General features: G+C 40.4%; 3 protein-coding genes across 4 annotated transcripts in view; 2 read left to right on the forward strand and 1 right to left on the reverse strand.

Annotated features, from left to right (window-relative positions):
• zcchc24 (zinc finger, CCHC domain containing 24) overlaps positions 1 to 8,360 on the forward strand; it is a 51,390-nt gene extending 43,030 nt beyond the window's left edge. Inside the window, exon 4 of the mRNA XM_086259368.1 lies at positions 1,789 to 8,360. Within this exon, the coding sequence (XP_086115494.1) occupies positions 1,789 to 1,902 (114 nt within the window). The 3' untranslated portion in view covers positions 1,903 to 8,360. The remainder of the gene's footprint in view (positions 1 to 1,788) is intronic.
• Positions 8,361 to 9,448: 1,088 nt separating this feature from the next.
• ppifa (peptidylprolyl isomerase Fa) lies at positions 9,449 to 11,914 on the reverse strand. Of its 2 annotated transcripts, XM_086259371.1 has the most exons (6): positions 11,699 to 11,914; positions 11,553 to 11,583; positions 11,394 to 11,482; positions 11,231 to 11,327; positions 10,028 to 10,103; positions 9,449 to 9,901 (listed from the first exon to the last, which is right to left on the reverse strand). In XM_086259371.1, the coding sequence occupies exons 1-6, from the start codon at positions 11,840 to 11,842 to the stop codon at positions 9,766 to 9,768; spliced, it is 573 nt and encodes a 190-aa protein (XP_086115497.1). In that variant the 5' UTR covers positions 11,843 to 11,914; the 3' UTR covers positions 9,449 to 9,765. The 2 variants fall into 2 exon arrangements, with proteins under 2 accessions (XP_086115497.1, XP_086115495.1); XM_086259369.1 differs by having other exon boundaries at positions 11,231 to 11,482.
• A 1,099-nt stretch (positions 11,915 to 13,013) lies between these two features.
• On the forward strand, positions 13,014 to 20,319 carry LOC147316143 (uncharacterized). The gene is made up of 5 exons (XM_086259372.1): positions 13,014 to 13,351; positions 13,506 to 13,688; positions 17,766 to 17,991; positions 18,094 to 18,220; positions 19,278 to 20,319. The coding sequence occupies exons 1-5, from the start codon at positions 13,111 to 13,113 to the stop codon at positions 20,022 to 20,024; spliced, it is 1,524 nt and encodes a 507-aa protein (XP_086115498.1). The 5' UTR covers positions 13,014 to 13,110; the 3' UTR covers positions 20,025 to 20,319.
• Positions 20,320 to 21,180: the final 861 nt, after the last annotated feature.

Below are 21,180 nucleotides of genomic sequence, written 5' to 3' on the forward strand. Positions count from 1 at the left end.
GGTACCAGGTACTACCACCTAATGGTAAACCCTAAAAACCGAGTTGAGTCGAGCTGCGTTGGTGCTAGTGGAAAGGGGCATTTGAAGGTCTGGGAGTTGCCACTGCGTCAGCAAGCCTCCAGGTCACCTGAAGTTGTGACCATAGACTATATAAATGATAGATTTATGTTCTGGGTCTGAAAAGTGAAGAAAATGTGCAAGTGTTTTAAAGGTGGATTATTTCTAATGGCTAGCAAGAGGTTAGTCCATCTTCTTTTCTACCAAGGCTTACCTTGTGATTGGAAGGTCAGTATCAATTAAGCATGTAATGTCCCTGTCCCACAATCAGATCGTGTCCTTCTTCATCTTGTCTGGGTTCAAAACACCAAGATGGTTAAGGGCAAAATGCTCACGTCGAGCTTTCGCGATCCAACTTCATCTTCCAGTGGGTAACACTACGGTGGCAACATGCATTTATTATATGCATGTATGCGCCTCTGTCAGTGCGCCCCAGGGTGGCTGTGGCTACAATGTAGCTTGCCATCACCAGTGTGTGAATGGGTGGATGACTGGATATGTAAAGCGCTTTGGGGTCCTTAGGGACTAGTGAAAGCGCTATATAAATACAGGCCATTTACCATTTACCATATGCAGTGTGTGTATTGAGGTTTCTCACACGACATCACACGAGTTCATCCAATCTGCCATGTTGGATGCGATATGATGCATCAACGGGTTGTTAAGAGAAAATATGTATTCCCTGATGGTTTTGCTAGCAGATTGCCATGTTAGTCTTTAGTTTTTCATGTTTATCTGCAAATGATGCCAACTTTCAAGACAAGTGATAGTAAAATTTGCAAAAAGTGACAGAAACTAGAAATGGAGAATATTTAGCTTTAGAGTAAAAGCTGTGGCTTTTTGATGTTGGGTGCAGTGCTGAAGCACAACTTTTACTTTGAAGGCAAAACTTTTGCCTCCTAAACCTCCAATTTTTTTAGTTCGCTTTTCACGCTTTGGTTTCACTAGTACTCGGAGACTACCTGAGAGACAAGTTAACATTAAATTGTTTGTGGTCACATGTATGCAAAACCACTTTTTTTATATTTACATATAGTAGATGTTTCTTCCTTAAGGTCATTTCACTGGGTGATGCCTGCAGTACAGGGCCTTGAACTCAATTCCCTTTAGCCTCCAAGGGAACTCTCTTCCAGCTTTCATCAAGGACCTAATGTCTTTGACAAAGCAATAATACATTTTCAACACTTCCTGGAAGACTCAGACTCAAATATCTTCTTGTGGTGACCCATGGTAACCTGGTTTCCTTTAGCTAGACCACTTGGAATAAATAAAGGTTTTGTTCAAAGCTCTAACAAGAAAAAAAAACAATAGATGAAAAATAAAATTTTCCAGATGGACCGTTAAAATAACCTCCAAGCGTGCTGGCCCAGAAAGGTTACCTTTGTCCTCGATAATGAGTCCAAGATGGTCAGTGTTGAAGCCAACATTTCCATACAGTCCATCACGATTAAATGCATACTGCATCTTTTCCTTTAGCACCAGGTTGTTAAAATGTATTGCTAGCCAGCATGGCTGATGGTGCATTGCCATATCTCTGCATCTAATTTGGCAAATAACACATCAGGTCTGTGAAGAATATGAGAGTTGGAGTTGTTAGGCGTATAGCTGACCTGAATCTGTTGCTAAATAAACGGCTTGCAAAATTCAAGAGGTTTATGTGTGTTTCTTGCTCGGTTTGCCCTTTTCTGTGTTTAATATGACTCATTATTGGTCTTCTGTTTGTATCTCCAGCGACCTTTAGAGAAGCCAGATGGCCTGGATGTGTCTGACCAGAGTAAGGAGCACCCCCAACACCTGTGCGAGAAGTGTAAAGTCCTTGGCTACTACTGCCGCCGTGTGCAATAAATATTCATCATTATTCAGTAGCAGAGAGGAGCCGCTCCATCCCAAACCCTGTTTTTTTTATCCGCCATTGAGACATTATACATCCTCCCTTCCCGGTCCACATCCAGATTTCCCTCAACACGACATGGCACCCTTTCTTCTTCACGTCTTCCTCCCAGTGTCTCAGAAACATCTAATGTGGACATTAGGTCTAATCCTCCCAAATCTCCTGATGCCTTCCTTTATTACCACATCAATTAATTCTGCTCCCTCTTCTCAGCCACTTGTGGAGCATAGACTTTAGTCATTTTCCTCCTCTTTCAGTGACAGTACATCCAAGAATATGTTTGAGGGTCAGCCTCTATCTCTTGAAGTGCTCTTCAACACAGCAAAAAAAAAAAAAAGAGGCCAAAATGATTGACTTTTTATGCCTTATGTATCAGAACCACATGATTAATTTACTCAATACTCAATGTTTAACAACAAAAAAATTATTATATTGATGATTTAGCACCAGGGGTTATATTTCCTTGGCATCACTGACAGTATTTGTCTCAATAGATTACCTCACCTTGGGGTTTGTTGGCTTTGTGTTTACAGAGATCCGCTTTCCATTTCCCTGCCAAGTGAAGTGTGTGTAGATGTGACGAACATTTAACTGGGGCCTCTCATGATGGCATAATGTATTCGAGGCCTTTGATGTCTTGCCTTATTAGGGTCAGCAGCACATCTTATTAACTGTGAATTAACTGAGGGATAATGTGCCATGCATCCCTAGCTTACATTTGGCCTATTTATTTTCTTGTTGTCTCGTGTGCAATTTGAATTTTAACTGGGACATATAGAGACATTTTTGTATGTTTGTATATCGCATTATTGTGTAACTGCTTCCACTTGTCTTTAGAAACTACTGTAGGTTCAGTTGTATAAAACGCTCCTTGGGCTAGATTTAGTGCATTGCTAATAGATAACGCTTCATTTATCCTATTCCTATTTTTGTTGTTGTTCTTGTCATTCTTGCCTCTCATTTATTTGTTAGCGTTGGAAAAAATAGACACTAGATAGGCAGAAGCAGCTGTGGGGAAAAATGGTTTAGTAATTGTTGGCAGTCACATATTTTCATTGTTTCAAAACTATTGATAAAATGCTTGCCACAGCTTGTTTAGCATTGATAAACATGATTTTGGACCCTAAACTGTTCACATAAATCCTGAATAGATTTTAACCACAAGATAGCATAATACAAAAGGAGCTGTTTGCTTGACAAAGATTCAGAGAGACTTTTTTATCCAAGTTTTAGTGCCAGTTGATGTCTGGCAGCCTCAGTGGAGTCGGTGAAGCAAGATGGAAAACTTTCCAAGGGCTTGTACACTGAAGAAACTATGTCCAACAGCTAATTGCAGCGTAGAGTGCCTAAAGAGAGGTGAAGCTTTGGAGAACTTTGCTTTTCAGGTTTGTCGAGAGACAGAAGAGCTGGTTTGTGATATGTTGATGGTGAGAATTCATGGCTGTATTGAAATTTATGGTGATTTAAGTTTACATCCATTTTTATGGGGCCTAATATCAGAAACCATATCTTTAAAGTGGAACTATTATGTATTTTTTTCCTCATTTCTTGTTATACATATCCAGGCATCCCCTAAAACAGAGAATTTTCCAGGTTAGCAAGCTAGTTTCCGCGTAAAGACGATATGCCATGTTCTGACTAAAGTATTTCTAAAACACAAGCACAACATTTGGCGTAAACAAAGATGCAAAACAACAAAGCAGTGACATTTGGAGTATCATAGAGTAGACATTTGGATTACTGAAGTTGGGCTAGCAGACAATGCTAAAAATAGGCTACCTGGTGGCTAGCTTTAGAGCTAGCTATTAGCTTAAGCTAATATAAATACATTTGCTAACAAAAAATGTAAGAATTGAGTTAAATTGTTCATGCTGTTCAGCTGGGAGAGATAAAGCCATTACAGAGCAGAAAGAAGATGCTAAAAACGGATCAAATTTCAGCCAAAAGACATCTTAGATTAGCACAACTGCTACATTAATATGTGACAGTATGGTTTGGATTACTTGCTGTAAAAAAGTCCTGATCCTAAGTCTAAGGTCCACACTGAAATCTTGGTGTGATTCTTCAAATATTTGGTGTTCGGGGCAAAGTCTTAAAACACATTAAAAAGATGACAACCTCAACCAGTGCAGTAGGAGCTTGGACCAGGAAACAGGGCTGATCATAAAGGAGCTATAATGCCTTTTTTAAGATTGTAGGGCTCCCCTGAAAAATATTTATTTTAAACCTAAACATCCAAAAGTACTCCACTGTAGCCCAGAAATAAAAACACTCATCTGGAAATGAGCATAATAGAGCCACTTTAAAGAAAAAGGAATACCCACTGTGGTTCCATATATCACTATGCAGATGTGAAGCACTAAAGAGGAAACTATTTTAGTTATCATTTATGGAAATCTGCTTTTCGAGGATCCTTGGTATAGGAATTGTGAACTGTTTTATATGTACTGTATTTCTAGCCTTACAAAAACTGGCTGACAATATTTTATACTATAACATACTGTATGTGCCTTAAAACGATTGTGTCAAGGCTAAGAGGCCATTTGAAATTTCAAAGATTTGTGGCGAGAGACTCAGAGGTGGAGCAGTATTATGTGCATGTGGTTAACTGTGATGCAGAGTAAGTTTGTTGTAGGTTCAAGATGTGACACAGGACAGAAAAACGATAAAGCTCCGCTATTAGCGGTTGAACTGGCATAGTGGGTGTTCGATTCATGTTGCAGGCACAGGCTGAAACAGCATTTCCAGCTGGCAAAAACAATCTTACTGTGGTCTGTTGTCATGGAATATCAACAGAGATGTTATTTCTTAGTCGATCCTCACAACAGAATGAAGTTGACACAAACTGTGGACCTCACTCATTGTTATTTTTATCTGTTATCGTTATGTTTTTTCAAGGAAACCGTGGGTTTTGTGAAAAAACATGCATTGTTACTTGCTTTAGTGGAAATGGATGATATTGGTGCATTACACTGTTGGGAAATTTAACTAAATTCCATTTGTTGATTTAAAAGGGCACTCCAGTGATTTACTATTCCAGCTTCACCAGTTGGGAGGCCTGCAGAAGACACTAAATAACAGTGCATGCAGCAGTGGATGAAATATCTTTACTTTCAGTTTGGCTCAAGCTCCAGAAATGCATCAGCTATTATGCAACTCAGTAGCCTTTTAAAGTAAGCTCCATAGACTGTATATAAACAATGGATTTCAAAAGCAGCGTCAGTGTTAAGACATCTTAAATTTACATTCTTTGTAATGGCCAATAGAGGATCGACTTCTGTGGTTGTAAATGGACTTGAAGTCCAAAAGCACTTTTTACCACAAACCTCATTCACCCAATCAAAGCACTTTTACTGTTACTGTAGGCTCTGTATAATACTTACGTTCACACTCACACTCCGATGAATGCATCGGGAGCAACTTGAGCTTCAGTACCTTGCCAAAGGATTCTTCGGCATGCAAATTAGAGGAGCCAGGGATCCATTTGGTAGATGACCTGCTCTACCTCCTAAACCACAACCAGAGAAAATGTCCAGCTCATTTTGAGTATTGAGATTTATTTGTATTTCCCAGCTGGTTGCTGGCAGTTGCTGGGATATTATTGCTAAAGTCTGAATTGTGGAGATCTACAGATCAGTCAGTGACCCCCTGGCAACCACCTCTTGCTAAGAATCCTGTATTCCCCAGCTGATTAGCAAAAACCTCCTCCAAAAAAATGGAGGCTTACCTTCAAAGTTGCACGTTTTCAAACATGTTAGCTCTCCCTGGCAACCACTAGGACTCTCTGGCCCCTACTGGTCGCCAAGGGGTTCCCACATTTTTCTTTGGCCGTCGCTGAGGAAAAATGTGTATTTTGCAACTGGTTGGTAAAAAACTTGTTGATATACCTTTGGTCACTAGCAGATGGTCACAGTTACTCTTAGTTTGCATGGAATGAGCTGACCTGTCCACAAACACTGGCCAGCTAATCTCCGCAGGGAAGTGACACAAACTGGAAACAGAATGTTTTCCTTAAAAGTAGAAGTTGTGTCTTCTGCTTTTATTTTGCAAGTGAATGTTCTCTGTTTCTAGTTTGCATCAGTGTTTGCAGAGAAGGAAGTCGCCGTCTTTCACGCAAACTACAACCAACTGCAGCAATCTGCTAGTGACCAACGCAATTGCGAGGTGGTTTCTGGTGCAGTGCCTTATTTGCAACCAGTTTTACTCAGCTACAGGAACCACTTGCCAACTAGGCAGGAAATATACATATTTCCCTCATAACCATTGGTTGTATCGCGTCCAATATTGTGGAAAACTCTGAAATCACACGAGGAACCTCAAGAACCCCACAAAGTCATTCTTACTTCTCAATCACTGATTTCAAGTCTTATTTAATACAGTGTGATTTTTTTTTTTTTAAATATGGCCCATCTTTCAAATTCACTTGATGAACAAGTTGGCCAAAATACTCAACTCGTAGATCAGGATCAAAGTCCAAAAACCTTGACATGTCCAAGTCCATCTTCTATATACAGTCTATGCTAGACTCCCCAGCCTACTAAATGCTGACAATAAAACTCCTCACTTTTTAACACAGGCTTTTTGATTTTCTCTCACGTGACAATGAGCCTCCACAGCCCCAAAAGATATTACAGTAGCTAAAGGACAAATCTGTGGAGTGTCCCTTTGAAGGAGTAACTGAAAGCCCCTCGTTGCATTTATAGTAAAGACCCAATTTTTATGAAAGATTCACCACTGTTGGGAACAACCCATTTTTCTTCTTATTAATGTCTGTTTTTGTTCTGTGTAATGGCACTAAGCTAACAGGTCTCCCGTAACCTTATTTTCTACATCAGACCATGTGGCTGTAGTGAAAGGAATACATACCAATTATGCCTTATGAACTAACCTCATAAACAAATAATATTATTAGTTATTGTGAATCACGTTAATGTTGATAAATCCTGTCAGAGAGTTCGATTCCGCCCAGAGACATGTTATGAGGAGGTCATTTAAAATGGCAACTCAAGAGCCAATGGAAGCAGCTGATACATTTTAAAAGAAAAAGAAAGAAAGCGAAATCTCTGCTTTCAGATGTAGTGTCTTGAATTACATATACTTGACTTTTCTAGTACCTTTTCAGTTCAAAATTGTTATTTTCTATGAATGAGATGTGTATTTTGGAACTCTTAATAGATGTTGAAAATTTTAAAGCAATCTGCAAAAAATCAAGAGTTATTTCCCTGACAAAGATCGACTGTTTTATGTATATATTTGATGGCCATCGTTTTCAATGATAGTAGCTCTTTTGAAGTGTTGAAGCAATATCAAAGCTTTTTCTCTTTCCGGCGTGAAGAAGGGCCTATTGCTGAGAAATAATCAAAGCTGGGAGTTGTTGTTTTTTTTCTTCTTCTTTATGTTTTACAATAATCTGAAGGGTTATCCTGCAGAAATATTTATGGAAAGACTTTTTACAACACTTTTTGTATAGAATATGCAACAAAGTTACACTAAGAAGGAAATATTGATGTCTACATAGAATATTATTAAAAAGAAAAAAAAGCTGGTACATAATTAATAACCTTTCTCAATTATAAGCCATTGTATTTTTTTTCTGTGTTTTTGATTTATTGATGTTATCAGAGTTGAATAACCCATTATTCAGTTGCTATGTGACTAATTATGAGCTGCCATATGCATCCATACAGCCACGTGTATTCATTTTGTAAACGATATTATGAAAATATGTGTTAACATGCAGAAAAGTATGTTTTTATCAATTAGTGACGGATACTCACCACTGTATAAACGCATTAAACTGTGAGATGTAGTTTGGTTAAAGCAGCGATAACAAGAAACTATTATAAAATGTTATATTGGTAGTGTAGCGAGTGTATACTTCTGTCAAGGAAGCGTGTGTGACAAAGAACTATTTTAGAGTTTGCATGTGCATGTGTTTTGAATGAAATATCCCCTTTTTTGTGCAATGTATACCTATTTAAATACCTTACAGTAGTTTGCTAAAGTAAATATTGTTTTTAACATTATCAGCAACGTCTGATTGTTATTAGTCCTCATTTACCGCAAATGTAGCCTCTGCAGATAATACATATTTACTGAATGTAACGTGTTAACACTTAAGTGGTCGAGTCAGAGAGTCTCGTTTGTATTCTTTACTGTCTGTATCACTTGAGATGTTTGTCATGCAGTATTGCAATAATGTAATATTTGATTTGGACAGAACGCAGGCGTGCGGTCGGGAAAGACAATGATTATGGGAAAAGCAAGGACAGTCGTGGCCTCGAGAGTCGACCACAGGTCTGTTTTTCATGTCCATGAAAACGGCATTCCAAAATGTGCCTTATTTGTTAGTTGGGAAAACATTTTAGTGCTGTTCAGAGTTTGATGAATAAAAGTCACGTTGAATTAAAGCCACCCGGGTTGCGCAGTTTTCATTTGTTTTCGGGTCCTGTGCCGAATTTATGTTAACTGGGAGGTGTTCGTTCTGGTGTCTGATTTCAGCCAAAAGCAACACGTTGTTTTTGTGAGCGCTCCTCTCGTTAGTGTTTTTGCCATCGCTCTTGAGTGCGAGGCTTACGCAACACTGAGCGTATAGATTACGATAACGGGGCTTTTAATGGATTATTCATGGTGGTTGTGTAACGCAGAAGAGCGAGAGACTTGGAAAACATTTTTTTTCCCACTTGCCATGAAAGTGCTGAGAGATAACAGACATGTAAACCGGCCAGGACGCACACCCCCTCCCCCATTTCCCAACACTTGTGGACAGGAAACCCCCCCCCCCCCCCCACAAAAAGATGCCCACTGACTCTGTGATAACGCAGACACTTAGAGAAGCAGCAGCATGCACCAGCTGTAAAGATGTCATTGTTTTGCATGTGTGGTAAAAAGAAATGGCACAGTCGTCTCCGGAACCAAGTTTCCATACACATTATTGGACATGCATTCCAAATAACTAAAACTAAACCCGAGGGTGGGGACCCAAATTATATCAAGTTTGTTACAACATCTCCAGCTCAAACAGAGCGAGAGCCGAAAAATCTCTATGGCAACAATGTAATCTGAGAATTCAAACAAACGGAGGAAGGTCAGCACACATATGGTTTCATTTAGGGGCAAGAGCTGCCTTTTTCTTCTTCATTATTTACTTTTATAAAGTATTAGCTCGATAAGCAGCACCACCCAGTCTCTGGCTTTCAGACATGTCTCTCTCCCTCTTCAAGACGCCCTGCGTCTCAATAAAAAAGCAATTTCAGGTCCTGAAACGACTTCACCCTAAGAGGCTCTAACTCACATGCCCATCGTGCATACATGTGATGCTTCAGCTGCAGTGTAGGTGGAATGTCACATGATGTCACATCCTGCTCTTGATGGACAGGAAGTCAGTCGCGCTGGAGCCCGTGTCTAAAAAAAGCACGCTGGATCGTTTCCGGGAAGCTTTAAAAGCAGCAAGATTTGTGGCACATCAGAGCAAATGTCTTGCAGTAAGACCAGAGCTGGTAAAGTCGAAAAATATCAGTCATTTATTTGGCAGTTATTGGAGAATGAGTCACCACACAATTGTTTTACATGCTTGCATACAATTTAGATCAGTTGAGTAAAGATTTTAGAGAGTAAAAAGGTCTGTCTGAGTGTTAGAAACCTCTGGCTTTGCTCAACCTCAAAACCAGAAGTTAAAAAGCACAGATTTGAGTAAAAGCTGATCACCTGCGACAGCCCCGCCTTCAGAGTGCACGAACACACGAGCCAGGACAGAGTAAATACTAGATTGCTGCACAATGACTCATCCAGCAGAAGTCTGTGAGTGCGCTCGGGCGTCATTTGATCTCCCCGCAGTCTGTGATGACAATTTTTTTGATCACACCGCCGTCGTGTAAACCAAAGGATTCCATCTTGGAGACCACATCCATCCCATCCTTCACCTGCCCGAACACCACGTGTTTACCATCAAGCCTGCCCAAAAAGAAAGACAAGAAAACGAAAAAGAAAAGATGAAAAAGTGGCTCCAGCAGCTTGTGATTGATGAGGCACGAACTGGAGTCTGAAATGACTGATTAAAAAGTTCTACGGGGTGTTTACCACTCGGTTTTCGTTGTGCAGATGAAGAACTGCGAGCCGTTGCTGTTCGGGCCTGAATTTGCCATTGAAAGCGTTCCTGCAGAAAACCATAGAAGAAGAAGAAGAAAAAGCAATCAATTGAACTAGATGATGTAAACAAGATCTTCATGTCCTTTTTACTCCTGATCCAAGGACATTTAGGCCTCATTACAGCAACGTCATGCAAGATTGTAAAAAAGAAAAGAAAAGAAAAGAAAAAAAAAAGGGCCACTTCTCTTGTGATCTGACGCACGCTGTGATTACGCAAAGCACTAAATAATGTGCACATGGATGATGTTTATTCAACAAACAGAGTTATTTTGATTAGTGCATGTTGACTCACTAAACTAGGTCATTCACATGAGGATTGCAAAATGTATATGCCCAGCAGTTTGAACGCTGCATGAGATTCTGCACTGCCATCTAGTGGAGAAAAAGTGGGATTAAAATGCAGAAGAACAGCTGGCACATAACACCTGGAAGTTCAGTTTTGGTGCAATTTTCACTTCTCCTAATGAAGTTCTCTAATCAGTAAGACCTTCCCCCACCTATATTGTTTCTTTGCACACAGCTCCATACTTCACTGCTAAAGATACTTTTATCACTGTGTTGATGTCCTTCTCACCTTAATTTCATCAAAACAGTTTAGACTTTTGTAAGAACTCAAACTTTTTCACTTTCCTGAACACTGTCCAGCAGCACGTTAGTGTTTTTAGTCAAATTACTTCTGTAAACTCTAGAGATCTTTAGGAGGGAAAATCCCAGCAGATCAGCAGTTTCTGAAATACTCGGACCAGCCCATCTGGCACGAACAACCATGCCACATTCAATCACCTTTCTTCCCCATTCTGATGCCTGGTTTGAACTTCAGCAGGCTACAAGCCTAAAATGCTTTGAGTTGCTGACATGTGATTGGCTGATTAGTTGTTTCAAATAAATCCTTCACATTTCATTTTTGTGTCTGAGGCCACCATAGGCCTACAGTTTTGCAATACTCCTTCCAAAGTCAGTGCGGGGTTTGATAACAGTATAAAACCACTTGGTGTTTAAGTCTTAAAACAGTGGTGAAAGGGTTTGTATTCACTGATCACAGAGTTGAAGTGACTGACTGATGTTGCATCTTTTGAATATGTGAAAAGGGTTTTTATTGTTTTAGTGTAACCCCTCAAAGCTGTGGAGCTGTACCTGGACCAGTGTGCTTTAACTTGAAGTTTTCATCTTTAAACGTTTTCCCATAAATAGATTTCCCTCCTGTACCGTTGTGGTTGGTAAAATCTCCTCCCTGCAAGAGAAAAAACAACAGCAGAAAACATGCCAAATGACACTGCACCTTCACTGTAAACTGTACCTGACACATGAACTCGGGGATGACCCTGTGAAACACAGATCCCTTGTATCCAAAGCCATGCTCCCCGGTGCACAGAGCCCTGAAGTTTTCTGTGGATCGAAAGGATTTTTTAAATGAATGACGATGAGCCCATCGTGGAAAGAACGTGGCTTCACCTACCTGCAGTCTTTGGCACCACATCTGCATTCAGCTGCAAGATAAAACAAATCACATGCACTTATCTGCACAGGTCTGGCTACTGACAGATATGAACGCTACAGGTCAGATCAAGGTCTCTGGAGGCGACTGTGATAATCGCAAGCTACCTCAATGATTATTCTCCCCAGAGGATCGCTGTCAGCGTCGATGTCCAAAAATACTACCGGGTTCTCGACGGGGCCGGAAGAAAACAGGCGCGCTGCAGTGATGCCCAGCGAGCTGTACCTCATACGATTTTTTATTTGAAGCATAGCTGCTTAGCTCACACGGTGAGGCGGACCTGCAAACCATGGCCCTTTCTCAATTCTCAAGTACGCGAGTTCTCGCGTTCTCTGCACGGGAGTACGTACTTGCCGAGATGCGAGTACGGACCCGCGATTTGTTTTTTGTTTTTTTAATACGCTTTATTGACAAAGCACAAAATACAGATACAAATTAACAAAACACAATGTCAGGGGGTTTCGTATAAAAAAACTAAATACATACAGTCTAAAATGGTAAATGGCCTGTATTTGTATAGCGCTTTACGCAAAAAGTTCCCGTAAAGCGCTATACAAAGTCTAGTAAAGAATCACATAATATTGAACAGGGAACATAGGTCTCCACAGCTTTTACATTTTGAGAATGTTGTTTGGTTTTAACATATTTTGTTTTGTTTAAGAAGCACTGAAAGGATGGTTTCGATTTATGTATATGAAATTTAGCCAGTAATATCAGTAAATTAATCAAATAAAATACGTTTGCCCTGTGCATGGGGTACTTAAAGTATATTCGTGTATAAGCAGGACCAAAACGGACTCGAGATTTGTACAGCAACACCAGCGTACTTGATGATGTCACACGTCCGGAGTTTTTACTGCCTCTGTGATTAATATGTTATGAAGCTTAACTTTAATCTCAGCCAAATCGATGTACTCAGGAATAAATAAAACACTGAAGCAAACCAAACATTAAGATTGATAAGTTATCTAAGTGACTTATTATCATGTTTAACCTCTGTAGCGAAATCTCTCTATTAATAAAAATAGTGTACATGTACGCCTGAATAAAAACAAACAGGTGGGATGCTAGAACGCGTTTATTTTTATTTGAGCAGATACTCAAAAATTACAGCAGACAGCTGCTGGGGTTTGGAAGAGAACTGAACAAATACTTAAAATATAATCTGATCATTTTTGAAGCAGCCTTCAGAATCTCCACATATTAACATGCTGTTTTTGTTTCCGGTGAAAAACAAACTGATAATTTAATGTTGGATTTAATTCAGAGTCAGCTAATCACAGCCAAACCGATTTAATCGGGAACAAATAAAACACTGAAATAAACCAAACATTCAAATTTAATGAACACATGCGCCGACTGATGACGTATCACGAGTCAACGAGAACGCAAGTACGCACAAGTAATTCGAAAACGTGACGTCATTTCCGGGCTAAAACCGCAAAGGATTGTAGGTACAAGCGGCTAGCGCGCGTGGGCTATTACAAGACAACAGTCACACAGACAAACAGAGACACAAATGGCAAGAAGCTGTTGTGTTATTAACTGCCATAGCCGGTCGCATGACAGCCACGGGAAGCCGAAGGCTAAAGGAATCGGTTTTTATCGGATTCCTGCGTGGAATAAAAATTATGCAAGAGATGTTTCCGAAGTCACGAAGAGGCAACGGATGGCCTGGATTGCAGCTATTGGAAGACCAAATATAACGTTCCAGAACACTCCACCTCACATGTTAGTCTGCTCCAAGCATTTCCTCAAAGGTGAGTGTGTGTGTGTTGTAGTTAAGTCATTTATCATAACATTATTGTTGATGTAGGTTACAGATAAGTCTTATATTGATTTGAATTAAATTCTTTGCGCTATGCTGCTTTGTTTACTGTGGCTTTGCGGGCTAATGTTTGTTGTATTTTGTAGGCAAACCAGCCTACAAAATGATGGAAAGCGATCCAGACTGGGCACCCTCTATCCATCTGGGTCATACTGAGTTGAAAGCTGCTACGACAGCAAAATGTGATGGGAGAGCAAGATCAAAGCAGCCACCACAAGTCTCGCATTCCTCTGGGCCAGAGACGGATAATCCAGGCGAAATCCACGCAGGTAAAATTATTATTTTCCATAAAAATCTTGTACTTTTCCCACTAGGGCTGCCACGATTAGTCGACTAGTCACTATTAGGTACAAATCGTTGATGACTGATTTAATAGTCGACGCCTGGTTTGAAGCTTTGTAAGATCACAACAGATGCAGGAATAAGTAGTAGGATTTAGGAGGGTTATAACGGACTGAAACAGAAGATGGCAGCACTGCATGTACAAGGATGCCAGCTACCGTTAAACCCCGAAGAAGAAGAAGTAGCTCTGTCCCAGAATTCATAGCGCAGCCCAGCTCAGTTTCCAACATTGGCGGCAGCTAGTTCAGAATCAGATCAGAATAGTGTTTATTGGCCAAGTATATGTGCAGACACATACAAGGAATTTGGTTCCGGTAGATGGTGGCTCTCAAGCACAGCAATGTAAATCACACAAACACACACGTGTCTATATATACATTACACATGCGTACACATACATACACAAAGCTGTGTAAACCAACTATAATTAAATTAAATTTCTGTATGTTTTAACTTTTATCTTCTATTTTTATCATTGTGTATATTTCCAGTTTTTATCTGTTGTACAGTGTCCTTGGGTGCTTTGAAAGGCGCTATTTAAATAAAATGTATTATTATTATTATTATTATTATTATTATTATTATAAATAACTAATCTAAACTTATATACATAAAATACAGAAATGAATGAGGTGGAATGAATACTACAGAATGTACATAAGGTGCAGTTGCAGTCTGGCAGTGGGAGCAGTGTGACAGGTCAACTGTTTAGAAGGGAGATGGCGAGGGGAAAGAAACTGTTCCTATGTCGGGTGGTCCTGGTCTGCAGGCTTCTGTACCGTCTGTCAGAGGGCAGCAGATCAAAAAGTCTGTGTCCAGGGTGTGAGGGGTCTGTGATGATTTTCCCTGCCCGTTTCCTGGTTCTTGAGAGGTACAGATCCTGGATGGAGGGCAGGGGGGTGCCAATGATCCTTTCTGCTGCCCGTTCAGTCCGCTGCAGTCTGCTCCTGTCCTGTTTAGTGGCTACACCATACCATACTGATGGAGGAGCACAGGACAGACTCAATGACCGCAGTGTAGAACTGGATTAGCAGCTCCCGTGGAAGACTGTACTTCCCCAGTTGTCTCAGGAAGTACATCCTCTGCTGAGTCTTTTTGAGGATGGAGGAGATGTTGGTCTCCCACTTCAGGTCCTGGGAGATGGTGGTACCCAGGAACTTGAAGATCTCCACAGTCAACACCGAGCTGTCTGATATGGTGAGGGGGGGCAGAGTTGAGGGATGTCTCCTGAAGTCCACTGTCATCTCTACAGTTTTAAGAGTGTTCAGCTCCAGATTGTGCTCACTGCATCAGAGTACCAGCCGCTCAACTTCCTGCCGGTATGCAGACTCATCACCATTCTGAATGAGGCCAATGACGGTGGTGTCATCTGCAAACTTTAGGAGTTTAACAGCCGAGTTCTTGGAGGTGCAGTCATTAGTGTAGAGGGAGAACAGTAGTGGTGAGAGGACACATCCTTTAGGGGCACCAATACTGAGGGACCGAGTTTCAGAAGTGATCTCCTCCAGCCTCACTTGTTGCTTTCTATCTGTCAGGAAGCTGGTGATCCATTGACAGGTAGCTGGTGACACTCAGGGCGACAGGTCTGTAGTCATTCAGTCCTGTGATGGTGGGTTTCTTGGGAACGGGGATGATGGTGGAGCGTTTGAAGCAGGAGGGAACTTCACACAGCTCCAGGGATCTGTTGAAGATGCGAGTAAAGATTGGTGCCAGCTGTTCAGCACAGGTTTTGAGGCAGGAGGGTGAGACGCCGTCTGGTCCGGGGGGTTTCCTGGGCTTCTGTTTCTGAAATAGTCGGCTCACATCCTGAGTGTGTATTCTGAGTTTCAGGGAGGAGGAAAGGGGGGTGAGAGGTGTGGTGGAGGTCGTTGAGTCTGGATTGGAGAGAGTGGGGGTGGTCGTTGAGTCTGGATTGGTGAGGGTGAAGGGGGGAGAGGTGGAAGGTGTGTTGGGGGTCAATGTCTGAAGCAATGTCTCTGGGAGGAGAGGCTCACTAGAGCCCATGAGAACACCGGACTCTTGGCAAATTGTTTTCAAACCCACCGCCGTCTTTCGCTACTCAGGTTAGACATAAGTCACTTAGATAACTTAAAAATATTATTGTTTGTTTGATTTTTTTAGTATTTTATTTGTTCCTGAGTAAATCGGTTTGGCTGAGATTAAAGTTATAGTTTTTACACAGCTGAATAAACGTCAAGCAGACAGCTGATTATCAGAAGTGTGAGATGCTCGAGAATATACTCCGGTGTCCCGTTATATTTTAGATAGCAAGGAGCAGACGGCTGAGTTTATTAAACTTCACCGAAACAATCTGCAAATTTTATTAAAATTGAATAAACTATCATCTTGTCTTTATTTTTAGTTAGCACATACCTTAAACACTTAAAGCTGTAAGCTAATGATAGTTATATAAGATCAGATGCATGCTGGTGCAATAAGCTGTACGTTTTACGTCCAATGGATGCATGATCTGACTAGTCGACTATCAAAATAATCGTTTGTGGCAGCCCTAATTCCCACTGTGTTTACCTGTGTTTAGCTCAACTGTTTTGCTCTTTGGCAACTGCGGATAGTTCAGTTCAAAGTTACAAGTCACTGTTTTTGCTGTCTATGTTTTACTTAGATTTTTCATCACAGTCATTTGTTTTAAAAGTATTTATTTTAAAACTGTATGGGTCAAAGGGCCAAGTTAAGTTTTAAATGCCAACGTAGAAATGTGGCTGTTTGATTTACAGAATTTGACTTCTAAACAAAGTAATCAAATCGTGTGGACAAGCGCAGTAAGTGACCCCCGCATGAGAGGGAACAAATCTATTCATAGAAATTACGTTTTTATTATTATTATTAAATTTAAAATTTATTTAATTATTACGATAAAGTAGTAGGGCAAAAGGGAAAAAAACAGTATTCGTCATTTTTAGAATAAAGTCGAAATACTAATTTTATAATAAAAATGAAATAATATTTTGAGAAACAACATTACTTCATTCGTTTCAAGAACTATGAACCAGTAAGTACAGCTCCTTCATTCCTGTTTTAAATGCAGCAACAGTTCAATTTCCAGTGAACTTACATTTTGACATTTGTAATTGATTACAAATAAATAAACAAACATTTGTATGAACAGAGCCTTTGCACTTTGCGCTACGTCATATCAGCAAGCGGGAAGTACTGCTCGCTCACTTCCTGTTTGAGGAACCATGACCGCCAGGAGAGATAAATTTGTGCTTCAGAAGCAAGAAAAACAATATTGCGACCATTGTTGTCTGCCTAAGTGCACAGGGAAGTAGACACCGCAAGTAGACGCCTTTCGCGCATGCGGGGTACCAATCGGGTTTCTGGTACGGATCAGGTCGCGGTGGGCCACGCTATGAATTCTGGGACACAGAAAGAATAATAAGACTAACAGCTTAACGGCAGCTGGCATTCTTGTACATGCAGTGCTGCCATCTTCTGTTTCAGTCCGTTATTACACTCTTAAATCCTACTACTTATTCCTGCGTCTTTTGTGATCTTACAAAGCTTCAAAGGACGCGTCGACTATTAAATGAGTCGTCGAGGATTTTGATGGTCGACGTAATCGTGACTAGTCGACTAATCGTGGCAGCCCTAACTGACAGTAGACACTGATGTGGCTTATTGAATCTTTTGGACTGTGTTCAGCATAATATTAATTAGCCATTAATTGGAAGAGGTGTATTGTTGATGTGTCTGCTATTCTCAATGTATAATGAATTTTATAGTGGCTGTTTGTTAGCCATACTCTCTCTCTCCCACTATATAAAATATATAGTGTATTATCTAACTTATTTTGTGTTTGTTGTATTTTATTTGTATTTGTTGTATTCTTCTTCTGCTAGCTGCACAAATTTCCCCACCGTGGGATCAATAAAGTTTTATGTTTTATCTTATCTTAAATATTTATCTGGTTAAATTCAGTATGGTTCCGACAACAGTTTTCACAATAACATATATTAATGTACAATCCTTAATATGTTTTGTAGGTAACCCAGCATCAGGTGAGCAGCCTATGGAGTATAATTCTGCCTTGGATCATGACTATTTCTGTGACCCAGAACCTGCTTGCGTTGATGTGACAGTAGAGAAAAACATGAAGTTAAAAGAAGAAATGGGAACGTTAAGGAAAGAGATCCAGGAGCTCAAAATGCAGTCTGCTTTTGGATTACAAAGATTTGCCGGATCCGATGATGACATTCAGTTCTACACAGGGTAAACCTACAACACTTAGCTAGACATGTTACACAAAAATACCAGTTTGATTGTGAGAAATATTGTAAATGACCTGTAATTACTGTGTTTTTTTTACAATAGGTTTGCAAGTTACCGTCACTTCATGATGTTTTGGGGGCTGATTGAGCCCTCTGTCCACAAAGTGATTTACAGGTCAAGGTCCGAAGCTACTGAAAGAAGGAGTGAAGCCGTAAATGCATCACACACGGTTTGTATTTGTGCATTAAAGATTTTGAGAAAAAACAAACAGGAAATACATGTCAAACCTTTTTATTGTAAACTGGAATTATATAAAAGTATCATATGCACGTGGTACTGCTTACATTAACATCAGTCAGGCACAACTTTATGACCACCTGCCTGATTATTTTGTTGGCCCCCCTTTTTGCAACCAAAACAGCTCTAACATGTCGAGGCATGGACTCCAGTAGACCCCTAAAGATGTGCTGTAGTATCTGACACAAGTCCGGTAAGTGGTGAGGTTGAGCCTCCATGGATCGGACTTGTTCCTTCAGCTCATCCCACAGATGCTCAATTGAATTGGGGAGTTTGTGCTCCATGTCAACACCTCAAACGTGTTCCTCAAACCATTACTGAACCTTTTTTGCTTTGTTGCAAAGCTAAAAGAGAAGAAAAGGGTGTATATGGTCTAAAATAATGCTTAGGTAGGTGGATCTGGTGCTTGGAGCTCCCTAGGGTAAGTGACACACTTGCACCTGGCTGTGCTTGTGATATAAAAGAAAACGTGATTCATCAGATCAGACCACCTTCTTCCATTGGTGGTCCAGATCTGATGCTCACGTACCCATTGTTGCTGCTTTCGGCGGTGGACAAGGGTCGGCATGGGCACCCAGACTCGTCCGCAACTATTTAGCCCTAAGCCCAACAAACTGTACTGTGTATTCTGACACCTTTCTGTCAGGACCAGCATTAACTTTTTTTGGCAATTTGAGCTACAGTGGCTCATCTGTTCGCTCATGACCTTGTCGGTGCTTCCTTGGACCACTTTTGATAGATACTGGTCACTGCAGACCAGGAACATGCCACTAGAGCCCTTCTCAAACTCACTCAAATCCTTACACTTGCCCATTTTTCCTGTTTCTAACAACAACTTTGAAGACAAAATGTTCATTTGCTCCCTAATACATCCCACCTACTAACAAGTGCCATGGTGAATAAGAAATCAGTGTTATTCACATCATCTGTTATGTCTGATCAGTGTAATTAGTTTTATAAACATGTATGACTTTTTTTTTCTTTTTCAGAGGCAGTCATTGCAACCCATTGATGAGCTGTTCCTATTCCAAATGTGCCTGGCTGCTGGTCTTGAGGAGAGAGACTTGGCAGACCGGTTTGGCATTCACCCCTTGACTGTAAGCGGCATTATCTCTTCATGGACCAACTACTTGTACACTCTCTTGGGTTCTGTGTGTATCTGGATTGATGCTGAGGACATTAAAGCTCACCTCCCTGATGACTTCAGAGACTTTCCTGATACTCAGGTGATAGTTACTTGCACTGAGCTAAAATGCCAAACCGCATCCTCCACTCTCCCCCAACGTGAAATGTTCTCCCCGTCTCACTGCACAATGAAAGGTCTGATTGGGATGGCCCCCCATGGCGCAGTGACCTTTGTTTCTTCACTCTATCAGGGGTCAATAAGTGACGAAGAACTCTTTAGGAGATCAGGTTTGGCTGACCTTCTTACAGAAGACATGGCCATAGTGGTTGACAAAGGATTCCTCATGTCTGACTGTGTGGATTGGAAGGTGTACTGTCCAGCTTTTCTTAGCCAAAATAGCCAGATGCTAGCACACAGCGGCTTCCAGAGACAGGAAATTGAACGACTCAGCGCACATGTGGAGAGTGTAATCCGAAGGGTTAAGGAAAACAAACTGCTTGACTCGGTTATACCGCTATCGATTTCTGGAAGCATTAAGGAAATTTTTACTGTGGCTTGCTTGCTAATTAATTACCAAAATAAACCTCTCGTCAAGGCACGGGCTAAGTAACGCACATGAATATAGACTTCACTTGACCGCGCAGACAGAAAGTAACTGGGTAGGTAAATTGTGAACATAAGCAAGTTGTATATTTCTATAAATAAGGAATTTTTATTTCCTTGTTCTGAATGTTTTCTGAAATGTAGACAATGTCAACAGATGTAGAGTCACAGCAGCATGTTATGAACTGATGTCATGATGTATAAATTTCATGAATAAATCTGAGTCGTTCACAAAACAGTCACTGAATATAATTTTAAATGACTTTAAAATGCATTAATTTAAATAAAATGAATTAACACGAATTTACACTCAAATGTTTAATTGGATTTGGTCTTTAAAATCCTTTCATGTGTGCAGCTTTTCTTTGTTTTTAAATTCAAGCTATATTCAGGTAGTCTTGAGCCACCTCATTTCTCTGCATTTTTTGTCCAAGATGCAAGATTCTTTTTTTTAAAGGGCAGTAGTTCTTTAGACTTTCTGAAGGTCTTTCGAAGTTTTTCTTTGGATGATTTTTCACTCATTTTCAGGCCTTATTTCTGGCCTTTTTCCGCCCCATTAAAAAAAACCCCAAAACATGTAATGCTGACCTATGAATCGTTCAAGGATTAAAAAAGAAACCTAATTAAAGGGACGAACTAGTGCTGTCTACACATAACAGACAAAATAGTAAAGAGCCCATTTTATATTGTATCTTTAGGCCCTGATACTAACAGCCTGAATCTATCTGCAGCTGAACAGTATCTGAAAGTGGTGTCCTTAAAAAACGGAAAAAAATCCATGACGTAAGAGACCAAGAAAGTCATACAAAAATTGTTTGCTTCAAATTCATGTGGTTCTGCAAGCTACTGAGTCATGGAGTGTTCTTTCTTTTTCACTCAGCTGTACATAATATATAAATAGTTTAAACTGACTATATTTAGAACAGTAGCATCACACTATCACTAACAAAGCATGAAGGTCAGAGTTGAGCTGGACGTGGGTTGTAAAGGCGCATGCTGTGCATAGCAACTTGTAAACAGGCTAAAGAAGCTTAAATGTATGGAGTTTACCAACTGGATGTGTCCATGTGTATCAGTGGAGCGTTCAGCTGAGGAAGTGAGCTGTGAGACGGTGAATGATTTCGACTTTGTGGTCTGCATTTCAATGTTCGGGCTGGATCAGG

Source organism: Aulonocara sp. 'chitande type north' Nkhata Bay, linkage group LG13 (assembly GCF_057382095.1).
Source record: "Aulonocara sp. 'chitande type north' Nkhata Bay isolate Kocher_YH1m ecotype deep benthic linkage group LG13, A_spYH_male_GT1.1, whole genome shotgun sequence".
NCBI lineage: Eukaryota > Metazoa > Chordata > Actinopteri > Cichliformes > Cichlidae > Aulonocara > Aulonocara sp. 'chitande type north' Nkhata Bay.

Excerpts from the sequence above, each read along its gene's own strand:
- ppifa (XM_086259369.1), bottom strand. The coding sequence starts at position 11,842 with ATGCTTCAAATAAAAAATCGTATGAGGTACAGCTCGCTGGGCATCACT. Across the intron at positions 11,483-11,552 it reads TGTGGTGCCAAAGACTGCAG|AAAACTTCAGGGCTCTGTGC; the intron begins GTAGGTGAAGCC and ends TTCGATCCACAG. Across the intron at positions 9,902-10,027 it reads TGCACAACGAAAACCGAGTG|GCTTGATGGTAAACACGTGG; the intron begins GTAAACACCCCG and ends CTTTTTGGGCAG.
- LOC147316143 (XM_086259372.1), top strand. The coding sequence starts at position 13,111 with ATGGCAAGAAGCTGTTGTGTTATTAACTGCCATAGCCGGTCGCATGAC. Across the intron at positions 13,689-17,765 it reads TCCAGGCGAAATCCACGCAG|GTAACCCAGCATCAGGTGAG; the intron begins GTAAAATTATTA and ends TATGTTTTGTAG. Across the intron at positions 17,992-18,093 it reads GACATTCAGTTCTACACAGG|GTTTGCAAGTTACCGTCACT; the intron begins GTAAACCTACAA and ends TTTTTACAATAG.